Source organism: Bombus bifarius, unplaced genomic scaffold (genome assembly GCF_011952205.1).
Source record: "Bombus bifarius isolate JDL3187 unplaced genomic scaffold, Bbif_JDL3187 scf7180000007977, whole genome shotgun sequence".
NCBI lineage: Eukaryota > Metazoa > Arthropoda > Insecta > Hymenoptera > Apidae > Bombus > Bombus bifarius.
Genome location: NW_022884362.1, coordinates 4,789,641 through 4,808,630, shown reverse-complemented (window position 1 = coordinate 4,808,630; position 18,990 = coordinate 4,789,641). Strand labels below are relative to the sequence as shown.

Here is an 18,990-nt window from a genome sequence, read left to right as displayed (position 1 = left end):
ACTCATATGATTTTAATATTATAGTACAAACAATTATACAGTTAATAATGAAGAATATTAATAAAAGTTTAATTAATAGAAGTTTTACGATTAAATAATATATTTTAATTACACAAAAAAATTTAATATGTTAATTAAATAAATATCTAGTATGAATTTTTAGTATTTTTGAAACAAATATTTATTACTTTTGCATGTATATATGTATATATTTTAAAAATATGTACATTATATTACATAATTTCTATACTAAACAAAATTTGAAATCGAGGAAACAGATAAATGATTAATCAAATTAATAAATAACGGAATAGTAAATAATATTAATAAAAGTAACGTAAACTATAAGCATAATTACATATAATTTTTTTATTTATCGAATATTACACAATATGAAATCATAATTAATTATTATCCGTTATTTTCCGAAATATTTGGAATATTTGATGTCTTAAGTAACTTGTACGCTTTTCAATTTTATCTTCTATACCAAAATATTGGTAAGGTATAATTAATACTTCATAATTGTTACATCCCAATAAATGTCTATGCAATTTAATTAATCCTTGATAATCTGTATCTCCTAGGCACATGTCATAATAATCAACTAATAATAAAGCTATCCTAAAAATGGATTAAGTATGTCATTTAATTTATGATTCTTAAATATACTATTATATTGAAATTTACATTTACATATTATTTCAATTTCCTTTTCATACTTACTTAATGAAATTTCCATTTTTAGTATCACTATCCATACTAATAAAATTAAACTTGTGATCCACACATATTTCAGCATCTATAATGTTATTTAAGTATGATATTATACTTAATATATATATATATATATATATATTAATAATAATTAATTAATATATATTAATTTTTAATGAATACACATCATGAAATATTTTTTTAAATACCTAAAAGGAACCCCATGTTGGTATTTATACTCATATTGAAATGAGATGTAGATGGCAACATATTTTTTAATGTGATTTGTAGTGCTTCAACATACGCTAGTTTTTGTTTTGTACGTTTGCTCACTATACGTGGTACTATCTCATTATTCAAAAGAGGTCCTAAAAATATTGGTTAAAATATATGTAAATTAACTTATATCTTTTTGAATACCAAATATACATTCTACCTTACCGGAATAATTGTTGAGTGCATATTGTGCATATCCATTGATATTTAATAATTTTAACTGATGGGATAATTTTTTGTTGATTTCTGTATCTATATAATAAAATTAAACATTAATTTATTATCAATGTAAAATAAATCCTTCATTCTAATCATAAATACTAACCAAAGATCAATGTTTTTGAAACAAACTTTTCATTTAATACAGATTCAGCATGTACGTTTTGCAATATTTTGAATACAGCAAAGCACCATACAAGATTTAATCTGGTAGTGTATTGAAGTTTCTCAATCTCTGAATTTGGGAAATATTCCTAATTATAAGATTATATTTTAGTGCATTTAAACCTCTTTTGGTTGAAAAATGTATTCATTCAAATGAGTGAAAATTCAAAGCAATAAATAAATATAACTGTCTTAAGGTTTCTTATGGTACATACCTCTATGATGTCATTTACATATTGAGAATGATAACCTAATGTTGCAAATGACCGTAAAATGCTTGCAATTTGTGTGTTGCTATATTTTATTTTGGATTTAATAATTTCATCACATAGCTGATTTAAAAATACATTATTTTTATATCTGACAAATGCCATAGATTTTAACAAAGACATTATTGTTACAAAATTAGTTTCATTACCAGAAACACTTTTACTCTTTATGAAATCTTTACAAATTTTTTTAAGTAATCTCTAAAATAAATTTTAGTCTACTTTTATATATCTTTTAATTATTAATTTTCATCTTAAAGTAAATATTATTTTTGGCCTTACCTCATCAGAGTAATTCAAAGTGCTCATACTAAACATTAGATTTGAACATGCTTTCGTACTCAGTAATTCATGATATTCAATAATATTGTTAAAGAAATAATTTAAAAGTTTCACATTTCTGTCACCTGCTTGTGCTAATTTATTTATATTCTACATCAAATCACAAATATATATATATATATATATGAAATAAAATTAAAGAAAAGTTATTTTACCTTTTTACCTTGATCATTGCAGACGTTGAAAGATTATAGTACTGAGAAAAAAAATCTTGAGTATTAAGCGGAGAATTTTTAGATGTTGTGTTGTTATCTCCTGTTTGGCTTTGTACAGAACTTTTATTTATTTTAGTACTTGATTTACTTTCCTCCTTATTATGTACCCAAATCGAAATAGCTTTGAGAATATGCAAAATATCATCTTGAGGCATAGAAGATGTTTTCACAGTTTCTAGTATTTCTTGTATAGTTTGTGCTTTTTTAATCTTTTCAGTAATTATTGGTTTTATATTTAAATCTTTACACAATTCTATTTTTAATTTATCCAATCCCAAGTGTTGTTTATCAACTATCGTTATATTTGATATCATTTCCTCTATTTGGTCACCAAGCTTTAACAAATCAACACTTATTTTCTTAGTAAAGTATGATAATATTTCTCAAATATAAAATAAATGTGTAATTACAGAGTTTTATTAAAAAACATAAAACTTTACCTTAACAGCAGTCTTAGACTCAGAGATTATTGCTGCTGTATTTGTACTTAATGATGCATTTAATCGACATAAAAATCGAGAAGTAAACCTGGTTGCTATTGTAAAAGCTGCCGTATTAAATTGCAGCATTTTTGTGACACTGCAATATTAATTCATATAATTATAAAGAATAGAAACATTGAGATAAATAGTATGAATTAACACATACCTATTAATTTTATTTAATGATTGTTATTAGCGAAGTCTTAATGTCACACCTATTTTATTTACAAAAGAATAACTTAAGAAGAAACTAAGATTATTATATTACACTTTTTAAATTGTAAAAATCAAGAAACTCATAATGAGGTTAGGTTCTAGTTCACCATAGTCTTAACCATTGATAAAAGAATTCTATTATAGCGTCGATTGTCACTTTTATATTCAAGGACAGAGAAAATACAATTTATTACATAATTTAATTCTATTGGTGCATTATTTTTCTTACCTCAGTATGATTGAAAAGGATTTGTTTTATTGATGTACATGCAATGTTTATTTCTATTTTTAATAACAGTGTGCAAGAATCGTATATTTGTAGTATGAACGAAGTAATTTAGAAAATTAATTGACATTATCAACACTGTACATTTTATTTAAAAAAGAATCTTTTAAATTATAAGTATGCTATAATTGATTAAAGATGATAACAAAAAATTACTCTCTTAATATTATTTGATAGTACTGTTTATATAAGAACGATGTTCTATAAGTTACTATACAATAGTGGTTTCTAGTAAGAAATTTTTACTTAATACTTTTATGAAATATATTGAAATAATGTATTTATCTCATTTGAGATATAAAGATGAAATGTACTGTTTTATCATTAAAACATGTGCTACTCTAACCTATTTGATTTATATAACTTTATTATATATATGAATTCTGTATTACCTGATGTTATCAAAAAACTATTTTCAATCTTTCGTAGGTTTTTTCTCTTTGAATTAAATAATCTCCTGTATCTTTCTGTTTTAAATTATATTACTAGAAATTTATTACAAGTTTCATTAAGATATTTTAATAAAATTCATAACATTACATTAAAAAATATGTCTTCTCTAATTACATCTTCCAGTCAATATAAGAATACATAGTGTTTTTCTTCCTTTTTCACTAAAATTTTTAGTTACGTAATAATACAACACGTACCTAGGTTAGAAGGAAGAGGAAACATCTACTATAACTGAACTTTCTACTAAGCCATTTGCGCCAAATTGAAACATTGCTAGTAGTATCAAACATTATATACAGGGTGGTTGATAACTGGTGGTACAAGTGGAAAGGGGGTGATTCTATGCGAAAAAGGATGATCTTATCATGATAAGTTATAAAAATTATACAAAAAATAAAGCGGAAAAATAAATAAATGATGTTTAATTATAATAAGATTTAAATATTTTTTGAAAATCTCTTATTTGATACTCATTTCTTGATTAAATATTGATTATTTTTAATTTCAGAGATATTTAATTTATTAAACTTTTAAAATCATATAATCATTGATTAGAATAATTATGAGATAATGAAGACACTTATACTTGTAATCAATATTTAAATACGTATTAGTTGCAGTTTATTCTATCGTGGATTAATATATTTGTAGTACTCATGATAAAAATAATACTTAAAGAATATGTCATTTTTTTCGCTTTCTTATTGACATATTCCATCATAGTGAAGGCGCGACAGTAAAACAGTACCTACTTATAATGATTCATTCCTAATCGCAAACCCAACCCAACACAACCGCACCCAACACAAACATTATTACCAATCTTCACATTTGTGTTAAAGGACATATGTAATTGCTGATGCCAATCAAAATTGGAAATCTTATCTCAGAATCGGTTTTACATGTCGACTTTCAGTTATAATTATAATTATACATACGTATTAATATACAATTGGAAACATAAGTATTAGCACGGTCTTTAAAGCAGAATATCTGCTTTTAAATTTGATCGAACGACTTAAATCGTTCTAAGTAGTTAGCAGGATTAGATTTCTGGACGACGCGTAAACAAATTTTTGAAAAAATTTTTGTTCTTCGAAATCCCGAAGAAAATGGTAAACATCACTTCTTACGACCTTTTTATCTGAGCCAGTAACGAAAATTTGAAAAGTACACTTTTTAGCTTTATATTAGTTGTGTACATGTTGAAAATTTCTCGCAACGATTGTACAGAATCGTTCTCGTTACTACGTGATCCTACAATATTTCTTCCGGATTTCTCTTTGTCCATCATCGCAAACAGTACATTTATTCGGATGACAATTTTCCAGATGTTTTAAACGATTTGTATGATGATTTTGCAATTTTCAATTTACAAAATTAAAGAAAGACCGACGCGTAACATGACGAACAAACATGCGATGCTATGCACTGGAAATGTCGTATGTAAGTACGGTGACTTCTAAAACTGTCGCAACAGCCTTTGAAACTGAATTCAATTTGCTTAAAATTGGATCGAAAGACTTGGAATTTTTTGAGAAGTTAGGAGGATTACTTTGCTACGTAAAAAATTTGTTGGAAAAACCGCAATTGATTGGAATGGCGAAAAAAAAGTATTATACAATATCACATATTTTTTTACCCGTTGCAATGTAATTAATAAATTGTTTTCGTTAAATGTATCGAATTATACCAATATCAAATTGCTGAATATTAATATTTTACTACTTTTATATTATATGCACACACTATGTTATATTAGTCCAATTTAAATTTAACGCTGATATAACAACTATGTATCACTTGTAAAATTATGATATACCAACGCAATTGTAATTGTAATAACGCAACAAAGAACATTTTTATTATGTACTTTTATCAATATTTATCCTTCGTTCTATGATATCGGTATTGTTTAGCTTTCGCACAAGAGTCTTTAAGTCCTGAGTGGTAACTCAAATTACGTAATTACAGTTATGAAAAAAATTCTAATTATATAAACGTAATTCTGAAGTATGTATTTGAACGAGATAAACACCTGTTAATCGACACATAGTTCCTAACTCTGAAGCAAACTAAATGTTGCAACTTTTACCGTGGTATTTATACATATTCCAAAGTTTCGTAAAGCTAAAGCTCGTACAAACTTAATTGCTATCATTTACTTGTTCTTTGAACCGATAATTATCAAATTATTGAATTACAAATAAAATACATTTTTTATTCTATTTATTATTTGATGGATTTCGTTAAAATTTGAGCGACGTACCGTTAGTCGCAAATACGCACGAAGATGAGAATGAAGATTGATTCGCTAGAGAGAAAAGATGGACACTTTGTATCGCGAATATAATTTCCTTGAAAGTTAAATCACTTTTTACGCTTACGCGTTTTGACGAACGATCGCGAGTTGCGTATACACGAAGAGTTTCGTCGCCGAAATCTCGAAACGCAACGTGCGTCACTGGCGATGCGAACAGGCGATACAACAAACGGGAAATCAGTTTTGCACGTGGAGGTTCACCGGCGCGAAAAGTAGGGGAGACGATTTTCGGTTTGGCGAATCGCGCGGGGATTCGACCCTGGCCGATCGTACAAGCGCATGACAATATTTAAAGAGACGCGGCCGTGGATCGCGCGAACGTTTTCCATCCGCGCTACAGAGGGTAACACATAAGATTCTGCCTGCTTTCAACGGCAGTCTTTGCTCGCTGTTTGACAAGAAAGAAGACTAGTGTTCTAGCCGTTGCAAGCTTAATCGCTATGGTTAATCAGGTTGCCTCCTTGTCCTATATAGTGGGTAAGTATTTCCTACCAATTTTTCTGTTCTCATTTTCTAGTAAAATGGGCCATTTTATTTATTACTTTTTTTTTTTTTTACTCTTCTTTAACTATATCGGAACGATGTTGAGATACGTTCGTTGACAATGATTTTTGATAGGGTATTATTCAGTGATTTGATAGGATGTAATTAACACGGTAATTGATTATTTCCTCATTTTAATTTTTCAATATTATAAAATACAGTATCATTTGCCGTGTATATTGTAGTTTATCCAAGATGATTTTTCGAGGGAGATTTGAGCAATTTATAAATATGAAACCGATCGAAAGAAGATATAATAAATATAGCGATCTAAACTATTCGGTGAACATTTGATTTGTGAAATTCTGAAATATTTAGGTTTTCACGACATTTTCAAATAATTTATCATTCTTTTAAATTTCTTCGACGTTGTTTGGATTGTTGTTTTTATTAAAAATGATTTACGTTTAAAATCGTCGAATCATTCTCTCATTGGGTTTATCGAGTTTTTATGTGAATAACAGAAAGTAGCATTTCTAATTTGCAGATTATTTAGTAGCACGATATTCTATCTGGATTTAAATAAATGTTGATTTCTTCGATTTTCTTCCTGCATGATTTTATAATGGTTATTATTATTGCGATCGTTCTACATAGAAAAAGAGATTCTCACGTGCGAGATAAATCATTTATGAGAAGGCTATCGTAGTACGGAATTTTAATAACGTGGGATCAAAATAGTTTAGCATAAATATTAAGCAAAGATAATATGCGTATGCTAAAAATCATTTTTAAACAATCCATCTACCCGGCTTTTTTCCCTTTCAACGTATAACGATGGCTGTGATATTTTAAGATTTTAATTAGATTTTAATCGGATCCGAAGAATCGTTTATATATGCCACTGGTACTACGCCAGCAGGCTCATAATAATAGGAAATATCAGAATGAAAACAAAATGTAGATATAGCCATTGCTTTGAAGGATGATTATTTCAAGAGTTAAAATTTGATATTAAATCTGCTTCACGATTTTTATGTAATATCATTATTTTTATTAATATCTCGTTAAAACAGTTTGCAGTGCTACGAAAAGATTACTTAGAAAAATTTTATGACCACAAAAGAAATAACATATTGGCAACAGGCTCTTTACAGGTATAAACATGATTTCAGTGCGTTACGTTCAAATTCGATAAGATGGAAAACTGCAAATACAAAGATATTTGTAAATAAATTATATTTACAAAGCAAAAATCGTGTCCGAGTTTATTATTTTGATTGTGAAATATTTAAAATGCCGATAAACATCAAATGTCATAGCATATTGATAATCGATATCTTATTTTTGGTTACGATACGATTTGGAAATTGTTTGAGGCTGTTTGAAAAATTGTGTAATTATTATGAAATAATTACTATAATATTGCATTATTAAAAGGCTTATGATTGTCAGTTCTTCTTTAAATGACAGAGGACAAACTTTTGATTGACCTGATTTACTTAAAACATTCGAAATTGCCAAACGTCTCTCGTAAACGATCGAAAATGTTGCATTTCAGCGAATTTGTCAATATTAGTGAAAAATACGCGTGAACGTTATTTTTGAAAGCGTAATGTCCTTTTGCGTCATCGCTTGTTCTTCTGCATTGTTACTAAACAGTAAAATGATAATCCGCAGCTAAAACAATTCTGACCATGAAAACAAATGTAGGTAGAATAAATTAAATTCCACAATCAAATATTTTGCTTTTAACGTATCGTATTATACGATACCAGGGTTACTTACGTCATTGATTGACTGTGCTTTCTTACGTCAATGACAGGTATTGTTGATGAAAAGACGCACGATTGAACGATGAAAACGTTATCAAAATCGTGAAACTTTTCTAACTATTGTGTACATATTATACTGTACATCATCAAGGTTCGTCATTTTTTAATAGTTCATCATTTCGTTAAATTACATAGCTAACGTTACCATTCGTTTGTCACCTGTATTTCGATAATTATGCATTTCGCTTAATTTTTATCGTTTAAAAATGCAAAGAACGAGTTATGAAAGATTCGATATCCTCTTAGCCAGAGATTCTTTAACCGAACTACGTGTCTTTCGAGGAAGCTTGAATTTGATAAAGAAGGAATTTTGTTCTCGATCGTACTAAACTACTCTCTGAGATAAATATTGAATTATCGAATCGAGATTATTGATACAAAACTTTATACGTATACGAAATATTTAACGAGTTGTGTCACAATCAGATTTCAAATTTCTAGCACAATGTTTCTACTTCGATCGTATCGTTTCGCTTCTCCTTCCCCCGCCCCCCCTCCCAAAAAGTAGCGATCATTTTCTATTCAACGATAGTTACATTTTTCTTAAATGTATGATTTTTCATTTACGCTTATTACAAGTGTTTTAGGACAATTACGATTATTGATATCCAGTAAAAATTGGATGCTGTCTACTGCTTCTACTTTTCACTTATTTTCTTATAAATCTGCTACTACATTGGCATACGCTTTGTAAATGTAAAACGTTGAATAATGTAAAATTTGTCCGATTTTTCTAACAAATTCACGGCCAATAATAGTTATGGGCAACGGTACTGTATCTATTTACGACAAATCAAATTGGTTTCGTTTCGTATTCGCCGCATAAAAGTCATGTTCCTGTATAGCGGTATAATCAAGCGAAACAACATCAAAGTAATTATTGTTGAAGTCACAATAATTACTTCCTTCAACCTTTGTTGCTGTAATTTCGATCCAAACCTGCTGTTTGTTCGTGTATTTGTCAAAAAGTACAGGGGGTCGATCTGCAGACATATCCGTCGTATTTGAATATGCCACAGGTGGTACGATAGAGGAAATGTTAGAATATAATTACTCCTTTTCATTATCATTTTATCTGCCGTTTATATTAGCAATCGATCGATTTACGTCACTTCATTGATTCGATTTCTAAGCTGGCTGATTGCTGAAAAATATTTGAACAAAGTCATATTTCTTCGTACAATTTTTTTTCTTTTATCAAAACATCTACGCTCGATCTATTCAGCGATATCGAATAGGATGTTTAATAGAAATTTTAATTAGAATTGCTTTCGCGGTTTGAAATTCCCCCTAACGAAATGATCATGAATTCTCCGAAATCTTCTTCGTCAATAATTTTTCGTCAACTAGCGATCGTTGGTGTTATCTTAACGAATTGTCTATTAATTAACGCGAGTGTACGAAGAACGGATAAGGATGCACGTACATATTTTCGTAGAAGATTATGACAGATATAGATCTTACTGTTTCTACGATGTTTGCAACGTGACTTACCATTGTTATCAAGCGGTTAAGAGATGATCTAATATAGAAATGTTAACACAGTTGTATTGTTCGTACTTGAAATTAGCTATTTGCGAAGTAAGCTTTCATACAATGAACAGAAAGGGGATACGTGTTTTCGATTCGTCTTGTGATCTCCAAAGGATGAAAAAGCACAAGCGAACGGAATTTATCGTTATGCGAATGGAAAAGCATGCGCCATCGTAGTAGCGACGACCAACGCCCAAAGTTAGTTTCTTAAAGATTCAAAGAGAGACGAAGGAGTTTTAAACAAATATCCCAATAAATGCGCGAAGAGATAAATTTGCCACGTTAAAGGAATGTTGGATTTCAAAATTGTTAGATATAATATAGAGTTGCTTCTTTGTAATATTCGATAGAATTAATTTAATTTTAGGCTGACAGTATTGACACGATAATTGATCGATAAATATACGCTATTTAGGTGAGTTAAGAAATTTAGACAAATATCATAACTAATTTAGTGAATTATTTACAGTACCTATATACATATATCAGATGTCAACATAGCTAATAATAGTACTAACTATTTAGCAAAACTGTATGCAGGTTAAGTATACAGCTGTCCTCTTTTCTGGTATTTGGCTCGTTTCCCACAGCACGAGATCTTACAATTATTTTCGATAGTCTGTTTGTTATTTACTATATTTATCATAAGCTAAATTGCGCGTGACTTTATCGATTCACGTATTTCTATCCAGAAAAATTGAAAAACGTGACTCGTGTATGTGAATAAAATGATTCAAGAATTGTTTTGAATCATTTTCTAGGTTTGATTTATTTTATTTACCTTCGATTATTTTATATTAAACATAGGGTTGAATAAAAGTATTCTGTTTAACATGATAAAAATTCCCTTTTCTTGCGATTAACAATTTTTATAAAACATACGTAATGTGCTAGCTGTCGTTCAGTCTTATCCGAAGATACTTTTACAGCTAAAGTTATGTCGACCTTTCGTAAAGACAAATTTAATGGACTTCGTTTACTGTGCATTTACCATCAATTGCTGGTGTCACTATCTTGATTGTGCTAATGGTAATTAAAAACGACCCGGTAGAATGTCAAGAATTCTGTTTGGCGATATTCCGCTCTGTGTATGATAAATTTCACCTTACACAATATCGACTTTAATTGGAGGGCTAAGTGGAGAAACGATACAAATATATATATATATATTTTTTTTTTTCGAAGGTCGAGGTAAATAAATGAAACTGTATATAAAGCCTGTATTTATCTAGAAGATTTTGTTTTAAAGCTCTGAGCTTTTGTAAATATCTATAAGAATGTGATTTAATATCTGAGAACACAGATTTCTCTATTAAAATTTATCTTTCTTGTGAAAACAAAAAAAATCTTCTTGATTAATATTTTAAAAAATAGCCCAGTTTGTGATAAATCGTGTATAATCGTGTTATAACATTTTTAGAAAAAAAGAAAGATAATCAAAGTAGCTCTTAAAACGATTTATGTTAAAAATAAATATTCCTGCCACTAAATATCATCATCTTTTTTGACATAGTTTCTTATACTGTATATTTAATAGTAACAATATAAATAATCAAATAATAAGATATAATATTTGCAAAATTGTTAGTTGGATCAATTGTGAATATACAAGTTGGAGACCGTGTCCTATTCACGTAATGGTAAATCGTAAGTTTATATAACATTTTTATGAAAATAATGATTGTCATAGCATCGATATGGAACGCATGTCCTCGATATTCGTTATAGCGACTTAAATCGAAGGTGATCATTAAACTGGTATAATATAAATATTGCCACTACAGCGTTAATTTATATGGAAATATTAAATTGTAGCTATTTTCTCAAACACATATAAAAGTTAACAATTATAGGTACATAGTTAATTCATAAAAATATCTTTTAAAAACTAATATAATATAACTAAAATATTCCCAATGTATACAACATTCTATACTACATATATTTATTTTTTACTGGATTCTTTTAATACAAATGTCTAATATACGTATGTGTTTTTTGTTTGTTCAGAGAACAATGCAGGCAAGGAAAGCGCTGCAGATTTCGAAAAAGCCATCAAACTGTGTGGTACGAATTATTCTTTTTGTTTCTCTGTTACTTCATTTTTTATTATTTTCCATTTACTTTGTTATTCACTTACGTTCATTAAAACGATATACACGGTTCTTTAATACAAATTTAAATAATAACACTGTAACCAGAAATTATTAATACACTCTAGCGCAATTAATTTTCTATAATCCTACATTTTCTACAATTTCCACATTCACAGTGTATTAATCCTTCAATTCTGAGAACTTCTTGATTTATATACAATTAATTACACGAGCAGATACTCAACGTCATGTTAGTATTTAATTAATTTGACCACTTCAAACGGCAAAAAGACTAATGGGAAATTTAATTTACTGTTTTAGGGTACGGAAAATTCCACTATGGCTTCGTATTACTCTGTGGAGCAATGTTCCTCTGCGTTGGTTGTCAGAACGGAATAAACGCGTACATTTTACCATCCGCAGAGTGTGATCTCGATTTGAGTTCTGAACAAAAAGGTCTTCTGAACGTCGCCTTTCTCTTAGGTATCAACACAATCATGTATTTTTATTTTAAGAATGCGCGTGTCAAAAGCAAACGTACAGCCGTTACGTTTATTTCCGAGTTTCTAATCTTCCGGCTGTGAAGTCTGTCGATAATGTATTTTTTAAATGTGTCCTTGAAATCCGGAAGCTTCGGAACTTGCGAAAACAAAAGAAGTATAAACGTAAGATTATTTAATTTTTTTAAATCGTTCGAATATATAAAAGAAACCTCAAATTCTTTCGTATAATTTGTCCAATATAGCGAAATGAGAACTGAAGAAGTTACAAGCTACCGAACGTTTTGCATAAAGGTTTTTCTTCGTCCTATGTTCATTCGTAACAGCTTTGTTTTATTGGAAAATCAAATTTGACCCCTTAAAATGGATAGGATCCACATTGAAAAACGATAATTAAAAACGTCTTAGTTTTTTCGTTTCCTTTAGCAAATGGATTAAGTAAAAATGGAAAAGTAAAGTATTTATGATTGTTTAATTTTATTCAATTGCATTATTCGCTATTTGTCAGTCGCATTTATTCTAACTATGTTTTCAGTATTTCCACAAATTGGAAATTTAATTCGAATTCAATTGGGATTCAATTCAGAAAAACTAAAGCATTATCGATAATACTTGGAAATAAAACATTTTATCATCTACTAGATGTGTAAAATGATTATATTATTTATAATGCAACAAAATGTGGTTGCCAAGTACAATAGTAAAAAAAATTATTTAGTAGGAACATAAAAATACTACGATATACCAACTACCTATGTACATTTATTGCAATGTATTAGACACGTTAGATAGCACTTATTTCATTAGGAAAGTTGAAGAGCAGTTTTTTATATAACATCCCACTCGTAGCTTGTACGACTAAAGTCGATTAATCTTTCCTTGCATATAGTATTCGTCGAAGACAAAAGTTGTTACATGATCTAGGACGTTCAAAATACGAAATTTCTATTTTATAACAATCAATTATACTTTCGTAATCAAGTTTTTTTTTTTTAAAAGAAAATACTCAAATACGATATGAATTATCGAAAACAATTGTATTCTATCGTTCAATTGAATATTAAAACAAACTTACTGCGAAAAGTTAACTTATAGGAAGAAATTTTTTTTCTTATTTTTCTTATTTACCAATTTACATCCTCTAAACTACGAACTGTAAAAAGATAGAATCATGTTAATATCATCGTAATATTGTGACGATATTGCTATGGTATTTATCGGTATTTAGTTCACGTTTAATTTAACCTGATATTTTCTTTCATTAGGCGGAGTTGTAAGTTCCCTTTTCTGGGGAGTATTTGCAGATGCCTACGGAAGGAGATATATTCTCCTCCTTACTTTATTAAGTGACAGTATTTTGTCAATTGGAGGAAGTTTCTCTCAAAGCTTTAAAGTGCTGTTAATTTTCAGAGCACTCAGTGGATTCTTGTAAGTATATTACATATTATGTAATAAATATCGCATTATATATCTAGTCAGCCCATAGTATCGTGCTCATTTTCGCATATTTATAATAATAAAACCGCAAAAAAAAAAAAAAGAAAAAGAAATACGAACTTAAAGTTTATTTCGATCTACGATATATCTTTTGTTATTTTGTATTATTCCTTGCAATCTCGATAATATATGAAATTTTGTAATCGCTTCGTAAAATTAATACGACTTTTACACAAGTCGCGTGTTCGTAGTAAGCGCATGAACTTGCAAAAAGGATTTTCTGTTATATGTTAATATTATTTATTATAATTTGTGTATATTATTTTTTAACAATTACTCTTTGGCTTTAGCATAGGAGCTCCTGGTTCTCTCGTCTATACATATCTTGGTGAATTCCACACAGCGAAACATAGAGTAAAAACTATCTGTTACGTAGGATTCTTCTGGACCCTATCGTGGTTGATATTGCCTGGTAAGAATCGTTTACAGTCTTGTAAAACTCTTATTTACTAGTACTACTATTTAAATAATAGATAATTATAATAATAACGAATAAAATTAAATAATTAACTAACAAATTTAATATTACATTTTTTAGTTAATGATCTTGGTACGTAATAATCTAATAATTGAAAGAACATTGATCAAATGTTTAGAACAATTTCATAATAATATTTCTTAAATATGTTACACATAGAAATTATTATGCAACTATATAAGGACTTTCTCTGTTTGTTAGGTTTGGCTTGGATTATCATACCGCTGCCAATATCCCTTCGATTCAATGGCATGTTGTATAATTCTTGGCGACTCTTTCTGGCTATTATTGGAATACCAACGTTAATGGTAACTTTGATCGCGGCTAGATATCCCGAAAGTCCGAAATTTTTGGTCTCTCAGGGAAAAACGGACGAAGCACTGGCAATTTTACGAAAAATCTACGCGATAAACACTGGCCGTAACGAGGACGACTATCCCGTAAGCATCGATGCAACTTAATAATTTTGAAATTAACAACATTACCCGTACCAAATAGCAAAAATTGCAAACGAAAGCACAGACACTATCGAATCATCATCGCCATCGCATTTGCTATCAACAAAATTAACAATTAGTCTTTCAATTTCTATTTTTTTAAATATCGCTTATTTTGTAATTTAAGGCAATATTATTTATTGACAAATATTCTTATCAAAATTACTACGGCTATTTAAAGTACATACATCGTGATTTTTAATTTTTTAATTTTATTTCGTTATCAAAGTAGAGAATATTAAACATACAGGGTACAGGTGTCAGGAAATTTAAATTATGACTGTAGCTGGATAATTCCTGTACTGTAGCTGGATAATTATACAAAGAAGGTGAAAGCATTGGCAAAGAGCTCGGAATGAACTCTCCAGAACTACATTTCCATGTTTTACACATCTCGAGGCAAGAGAGTTGAACAGTTTTGAACGAACAGAATCGTTTCGACAATCGACGAAAAACTTTCACAGAACTGAAAATATTATAATTAATAATAATTATATTGCGTGTGCCGTAGTGTGTTGAGTATATACTGAGCATGTTGTATACGTTGTGAGTGTTGTATGCAGTGTAGCAGTATTTATATTGTAGCCATATTTATTATAAAATGTATACATTTAGAGAACTTTCGGACGCGTACATCTGTTACGATGCGGCGGACGGTAATAGCGCAAAAGCGCGATGTTTATACGCCGGAAAATATCGCAATAGGACTATATCCAGCGCAAAGACATTTTGCAATATAACTCGACGATTACGGTACGTTAAAATCTCTGAATACGATGATCTTCTCTACGATCTGTACGAGGTAAGCTGCCGCCCATATATCGTTGGGATTGAGGATCACTGTGCGCCCCGCTGCTTAGGCTGACCTCCTTTTGTTCGTGTAAGGAGGTTTGCTCGCGTGTAGGGGCATTTTAACCGATTTTTTAATTGTCAATAACTAAAAACCAAAACCGAAAACGCGATCTTTTTTATTATTGATCTTCGTTTTGTTTCAACTTCAAGAATCACTCGTTGAATTTCCTGACACCTGTAGCCGAACACCCATGTATATGTAAAAAGTATGACGAAGGGAATAAATTCGTGTCTAACGATGTTGTACTTGTGTTTCAGGTAAAAGTCTTGTTGTCCGATGATACGATGAATATTAATAATGTTAATAATACGTCCTTCTCCGCGTCCAGAGTACTAATGGAATTGCTGAAAAATATTTGGCAACAGATGCGTTCGCTCGCGTCACCGCCACTTTTGAAATACGCGCTTCTCTGTTGGACTATTTACTTTGCGAATATGTGCGGGTAAGCTGTTCATAAATCATATCGCGGATACAATCTTGCCACGCTTCAATTAAATTCTAGCCCGTTAACAATCTTAATGTACTTGTGATATTTGCTACAATTTTGTAATACAAAATACTTGTCACAGTGTTGCATATCTCTCATATTTTATAGATAGAAACAGAGTAAACAGAAATACGAATAATATCAAACAATTACATTATTTTCTGTAAGAAAAGAGTAATTTTGAGATTGGATATAATGTTAATCAATTCCATATTAATGGAACGTCTTCTTATTTGATTTTCAGATTAAACAGACGTTTCTCACGCTAATTAACATAAAAATCAAGAAAAATGTATATATTAAATATTTGTATAGAAACCTGTGGAATTCCCTGTATAATTTAATGAAAAATTCGATATCTTAATCTACTAAATAGATTGTCGAGGAATTTTGTAATCGATCAATTACGTTATTATATCCTTTACTAAATAAAATTCATCTTATAATTTTTCAGATACTATGGATTCGGTTTATGGTTACCAGAGCTGTTCAATCGTTTTGAAAGCTACCAACATTTACATCCCAATCGAAGCGTGAGCGTTTGCAAACTAATCCAAGAAAGTGACCTGCAAGCTACTGTGACGCCAGCGTCAAATATTTCGCTTAATTCAACGAACGTTTTAATTAACTCGACGACTGAGACTGATTGTTCATCTAACATGGACGAGATGGTTTTCATCAATTCATTGACGATCAACGCATTTTGCTTGCTTGGCAACATCGTATCTGGATATTTGGCAAATCGTGTTGGCCGACGAACAATTCCAGGTAAATTTGAAATATTTTCATTGAAACGAATTTAGTGAGTTAGACGGGAAAAGCGTGCGAGGTCTCGTTTAAAAATTGCACAATTCCTTTCTGTTTCAGTAACAACCATGTTGTTGGCTGGAATGTTTGGCTTCGCGATATACTTCGTCGAGTCCTCCTTGCAAATTTTAATGGTTAGCTGCATGTTCTCGTTGACGATAGTCACAGCAAATTTCGTGATCAGCAGCATAGTGGTTGACATATTTCCAACGCATGTAGGCGCCGTTGCGATTTGTATGATGACCTGTTTTGGCAGAATTGGCGCGATCGCCAGCAATTTAGCCTTTGGAATGTTGCTCGACATCAGCTGCGAGGTGCCAATCTTTTTGGTCGGCAGTATAGTGATCTGTGAGTAAACGTCTTTATTCCTTTCAACTTGTCCAGTTCCTTTGCTCATTTCCCTTTTTTCCTTGTGCCAAATCAAGTTTCATTGATAATAATTAATTGTTCGATTACTTTCAGTTGGAGGATTGTTGGCATTGATTCTTCCACAGAAAAAGAGTTGAACATTTGCCGGTAAAGGAATGAGAAAAGACGCGAATAATACGCTTATTACAACATTTGATCATTTCGTACATTCCAACAAATTACACCCTTTGTACACGTGAAGCTAGTATTTTTTCCAAAACATCAACGAGAGACAGTTTGACTTGATTTCATCCGACGTTCAATTATGCATATATTTGAATAAACTATAGGCCATAGTTCGTGTCTGTAGCTGTTATTTTTGTACAAAGTGTCGTCGAACTGTCTTTCTCTGAACTGTAGACTTTTCCAATTCGCACGAACATCATTCGAACGAATATTTAAATAATTGTGCGATTACGTTACACGGACAGTATTTTATCAGTTCATTCTTCTTCATTATTATAATAGTAATTAATGTTATTTGCATAAATAATATTTTGATGACTGCTAGTATTAATATATTGTTCATTCTCTGTTATCGTTTCTTCATAAGCAGTTACAAGAAGTGAAGATTGAGTTATTCGAATTTCTTTTAAGAACGTCTTCCAGGATATCTTTTATTCCAAGTTTAAGAAGTTTACAGTTACGTCATTAAATGTCATTAGTTTATAATCAAAGGAGCAAAGAAAGACGTTGTTAAAGATACAAGTGATACTTGACAGTGGTTTCCACAAATTCATAATTACCGTGCTTGAATAATAACTATGTCTAAATAGAAATTGAGAACGTATAGGAAGAAGCGAAACTTTTCTAATTTGGGACGACGTTTTTAAACTCGAAGTTTATTATTCCTATTACAAAAGATAGCGTAGTGTTGTCTAGTGTTACAATGTATGCGTGTTTTGTCTGTACGAATGAAGTGTGTTATAATCATGTATATACGAAAATGTGCTGTACGAGTAAATGAAAGATCAATGTAGAATAGATGCGAGAGGAGTTTAAATTTTTTAAACAATTTGTCACTCGTTGTATTTCTGTATTAATCCTTTTCCATTCCACATTTTCCTCTTTATTCCTGTAAAAGGACATACGCGTCTAGAAAATAATTTAAGTTAGTTGAAATATTAATACTTCTCATTTATAGACCTCGAACATCGGTGAAACAAAGGTTTTATTACTATCACGAATGAATTTTTTATTTTCAATGAATTTGAGATAAATGTCAAAAGTTGTTTTTTTTTCTTTCGTTTCATCCGTCACGATGACCTGATAAAAATGGAAGAAATATCGTTGCTTGGTAGCCGAAAGGTAAATTAAGTAACAAAGTCACGTAAAAATTTGCAGCTTCATATATTTCTTTCTTTCGTAAAAATGAAAGGCGAGAACTCTGTTGCAGTTCTGTATACATAATCATCGCCATAAGTATCGTTACTCTGCCTATTATTATTGAATACAGTTATATTGAAAATAGTATTACGAGCTCTCAAAGAGATGACTAATAATACCATTGTTCTTCTTTACAATGCCGCTCTTAGTCAATATTTCTATTACTC

At 30.0% G+C, this 18,990-nt stretch overlaps 2 protein-coding genes across 5 annotated transcripts; one reads left to right on the top strand and one right to left on the bottom strand.

Moving 5' to 3' along the window:
* Positions 1 to 369: 369 nt before the first annotated feature.
* Positions 370 to 3,381, bottom strand: LOC117204208 (FAST kinase domain-containing protein 4). Of its 3 annotated transcripts, none has more exons than XM_033441397.1 (11): positions 3,131 to 3,381; positions 2,852 to 2,900; positions 2,644 to 2,782; positions 2,152 to 2,538; positions 1,929 to 2,078; positions 1,566 to 1,847; positions 1,319 to 1,445; positions 1,159 to 1,245; positions 927 to 1,085; positions 727 to 802; positions 370 to 624 (listed from the first exon to the last, which is right to left on the bottom strand). In XM_033441397.1, exons 3-11 carry the CDS (start codon positions 2,770 to 2,772, stop codon positions 405 to 407), a joined length of 1,617 nt encoding a protein of 538 aa, XP_033297288.1. In that variant the 5' UTR covers positions 2,773 to 2,782; positions 2,852 to 2,900; positions 3,131 to 3,381; the 3' UTR covers positions 370 to 404. The 3 variants fall into 3 exon arrangements, with proteins under 3 accessions (XP_033297288.1, XP_033297286.1, XP_033297287.1); XM_033441395.1 differs by having other exon boundaries at positions 1,319 to 1,466; positions 1,593 to 1,847; positions 3,131 to 3,380; XM_033441396.1 differs by lacking the exon at positions 2,852 to 2,900 and having other exon boundaries at positions 1,319 to 1,466; positions 1,593 to 1,847.
* Positions 3,382 to 6,242: 2,861 nt separating this feature from the next.
* LOC117204197 (synaptic vesicle glycoprotein 2C-like) lies at positions 6,243 to 18,454 on the top strand. Of its 2 annotated transcripts, XM_033441376.1 has the most exons (10): positions 6,404 to 6,440; positions 11,825 to 11,881; positions 12,232 to 12,393; positions 13,676 to 13,838; positions 14,198 to 14,319; positions 14,587 to 14,825; positions 15,993 to 16,177; positions 16,677 to 16,990; positions 17,090 to 17,377; positions 17,492 to 18,454. In XM_033441376.1, the coding sequence occupies exons 1-10, from the start codon at positions 6,404 to 6,406 to the stop codon at positions 17,533 to 17,535; spliced, it is 1,611 nt and encodes a 536-aa protein (XP_033297267.1). In that variant the 3' UTR covers positions 17,536 to 18,454. The 2 variants fall into 2 exon arrangements, with proteins under 2 accessions (XP_033297268.1, XP_033297267.1); XM_033441377.1 differs by lacking the exon at positions 11,825 to 11,881 and having other exon boundaries at positions 6,243 to 6,440; positions 17,492 to 17,633.
* The last annotated feature ends 536 nt before the right edge of the window (positions 18,455 to 18,990 follow it).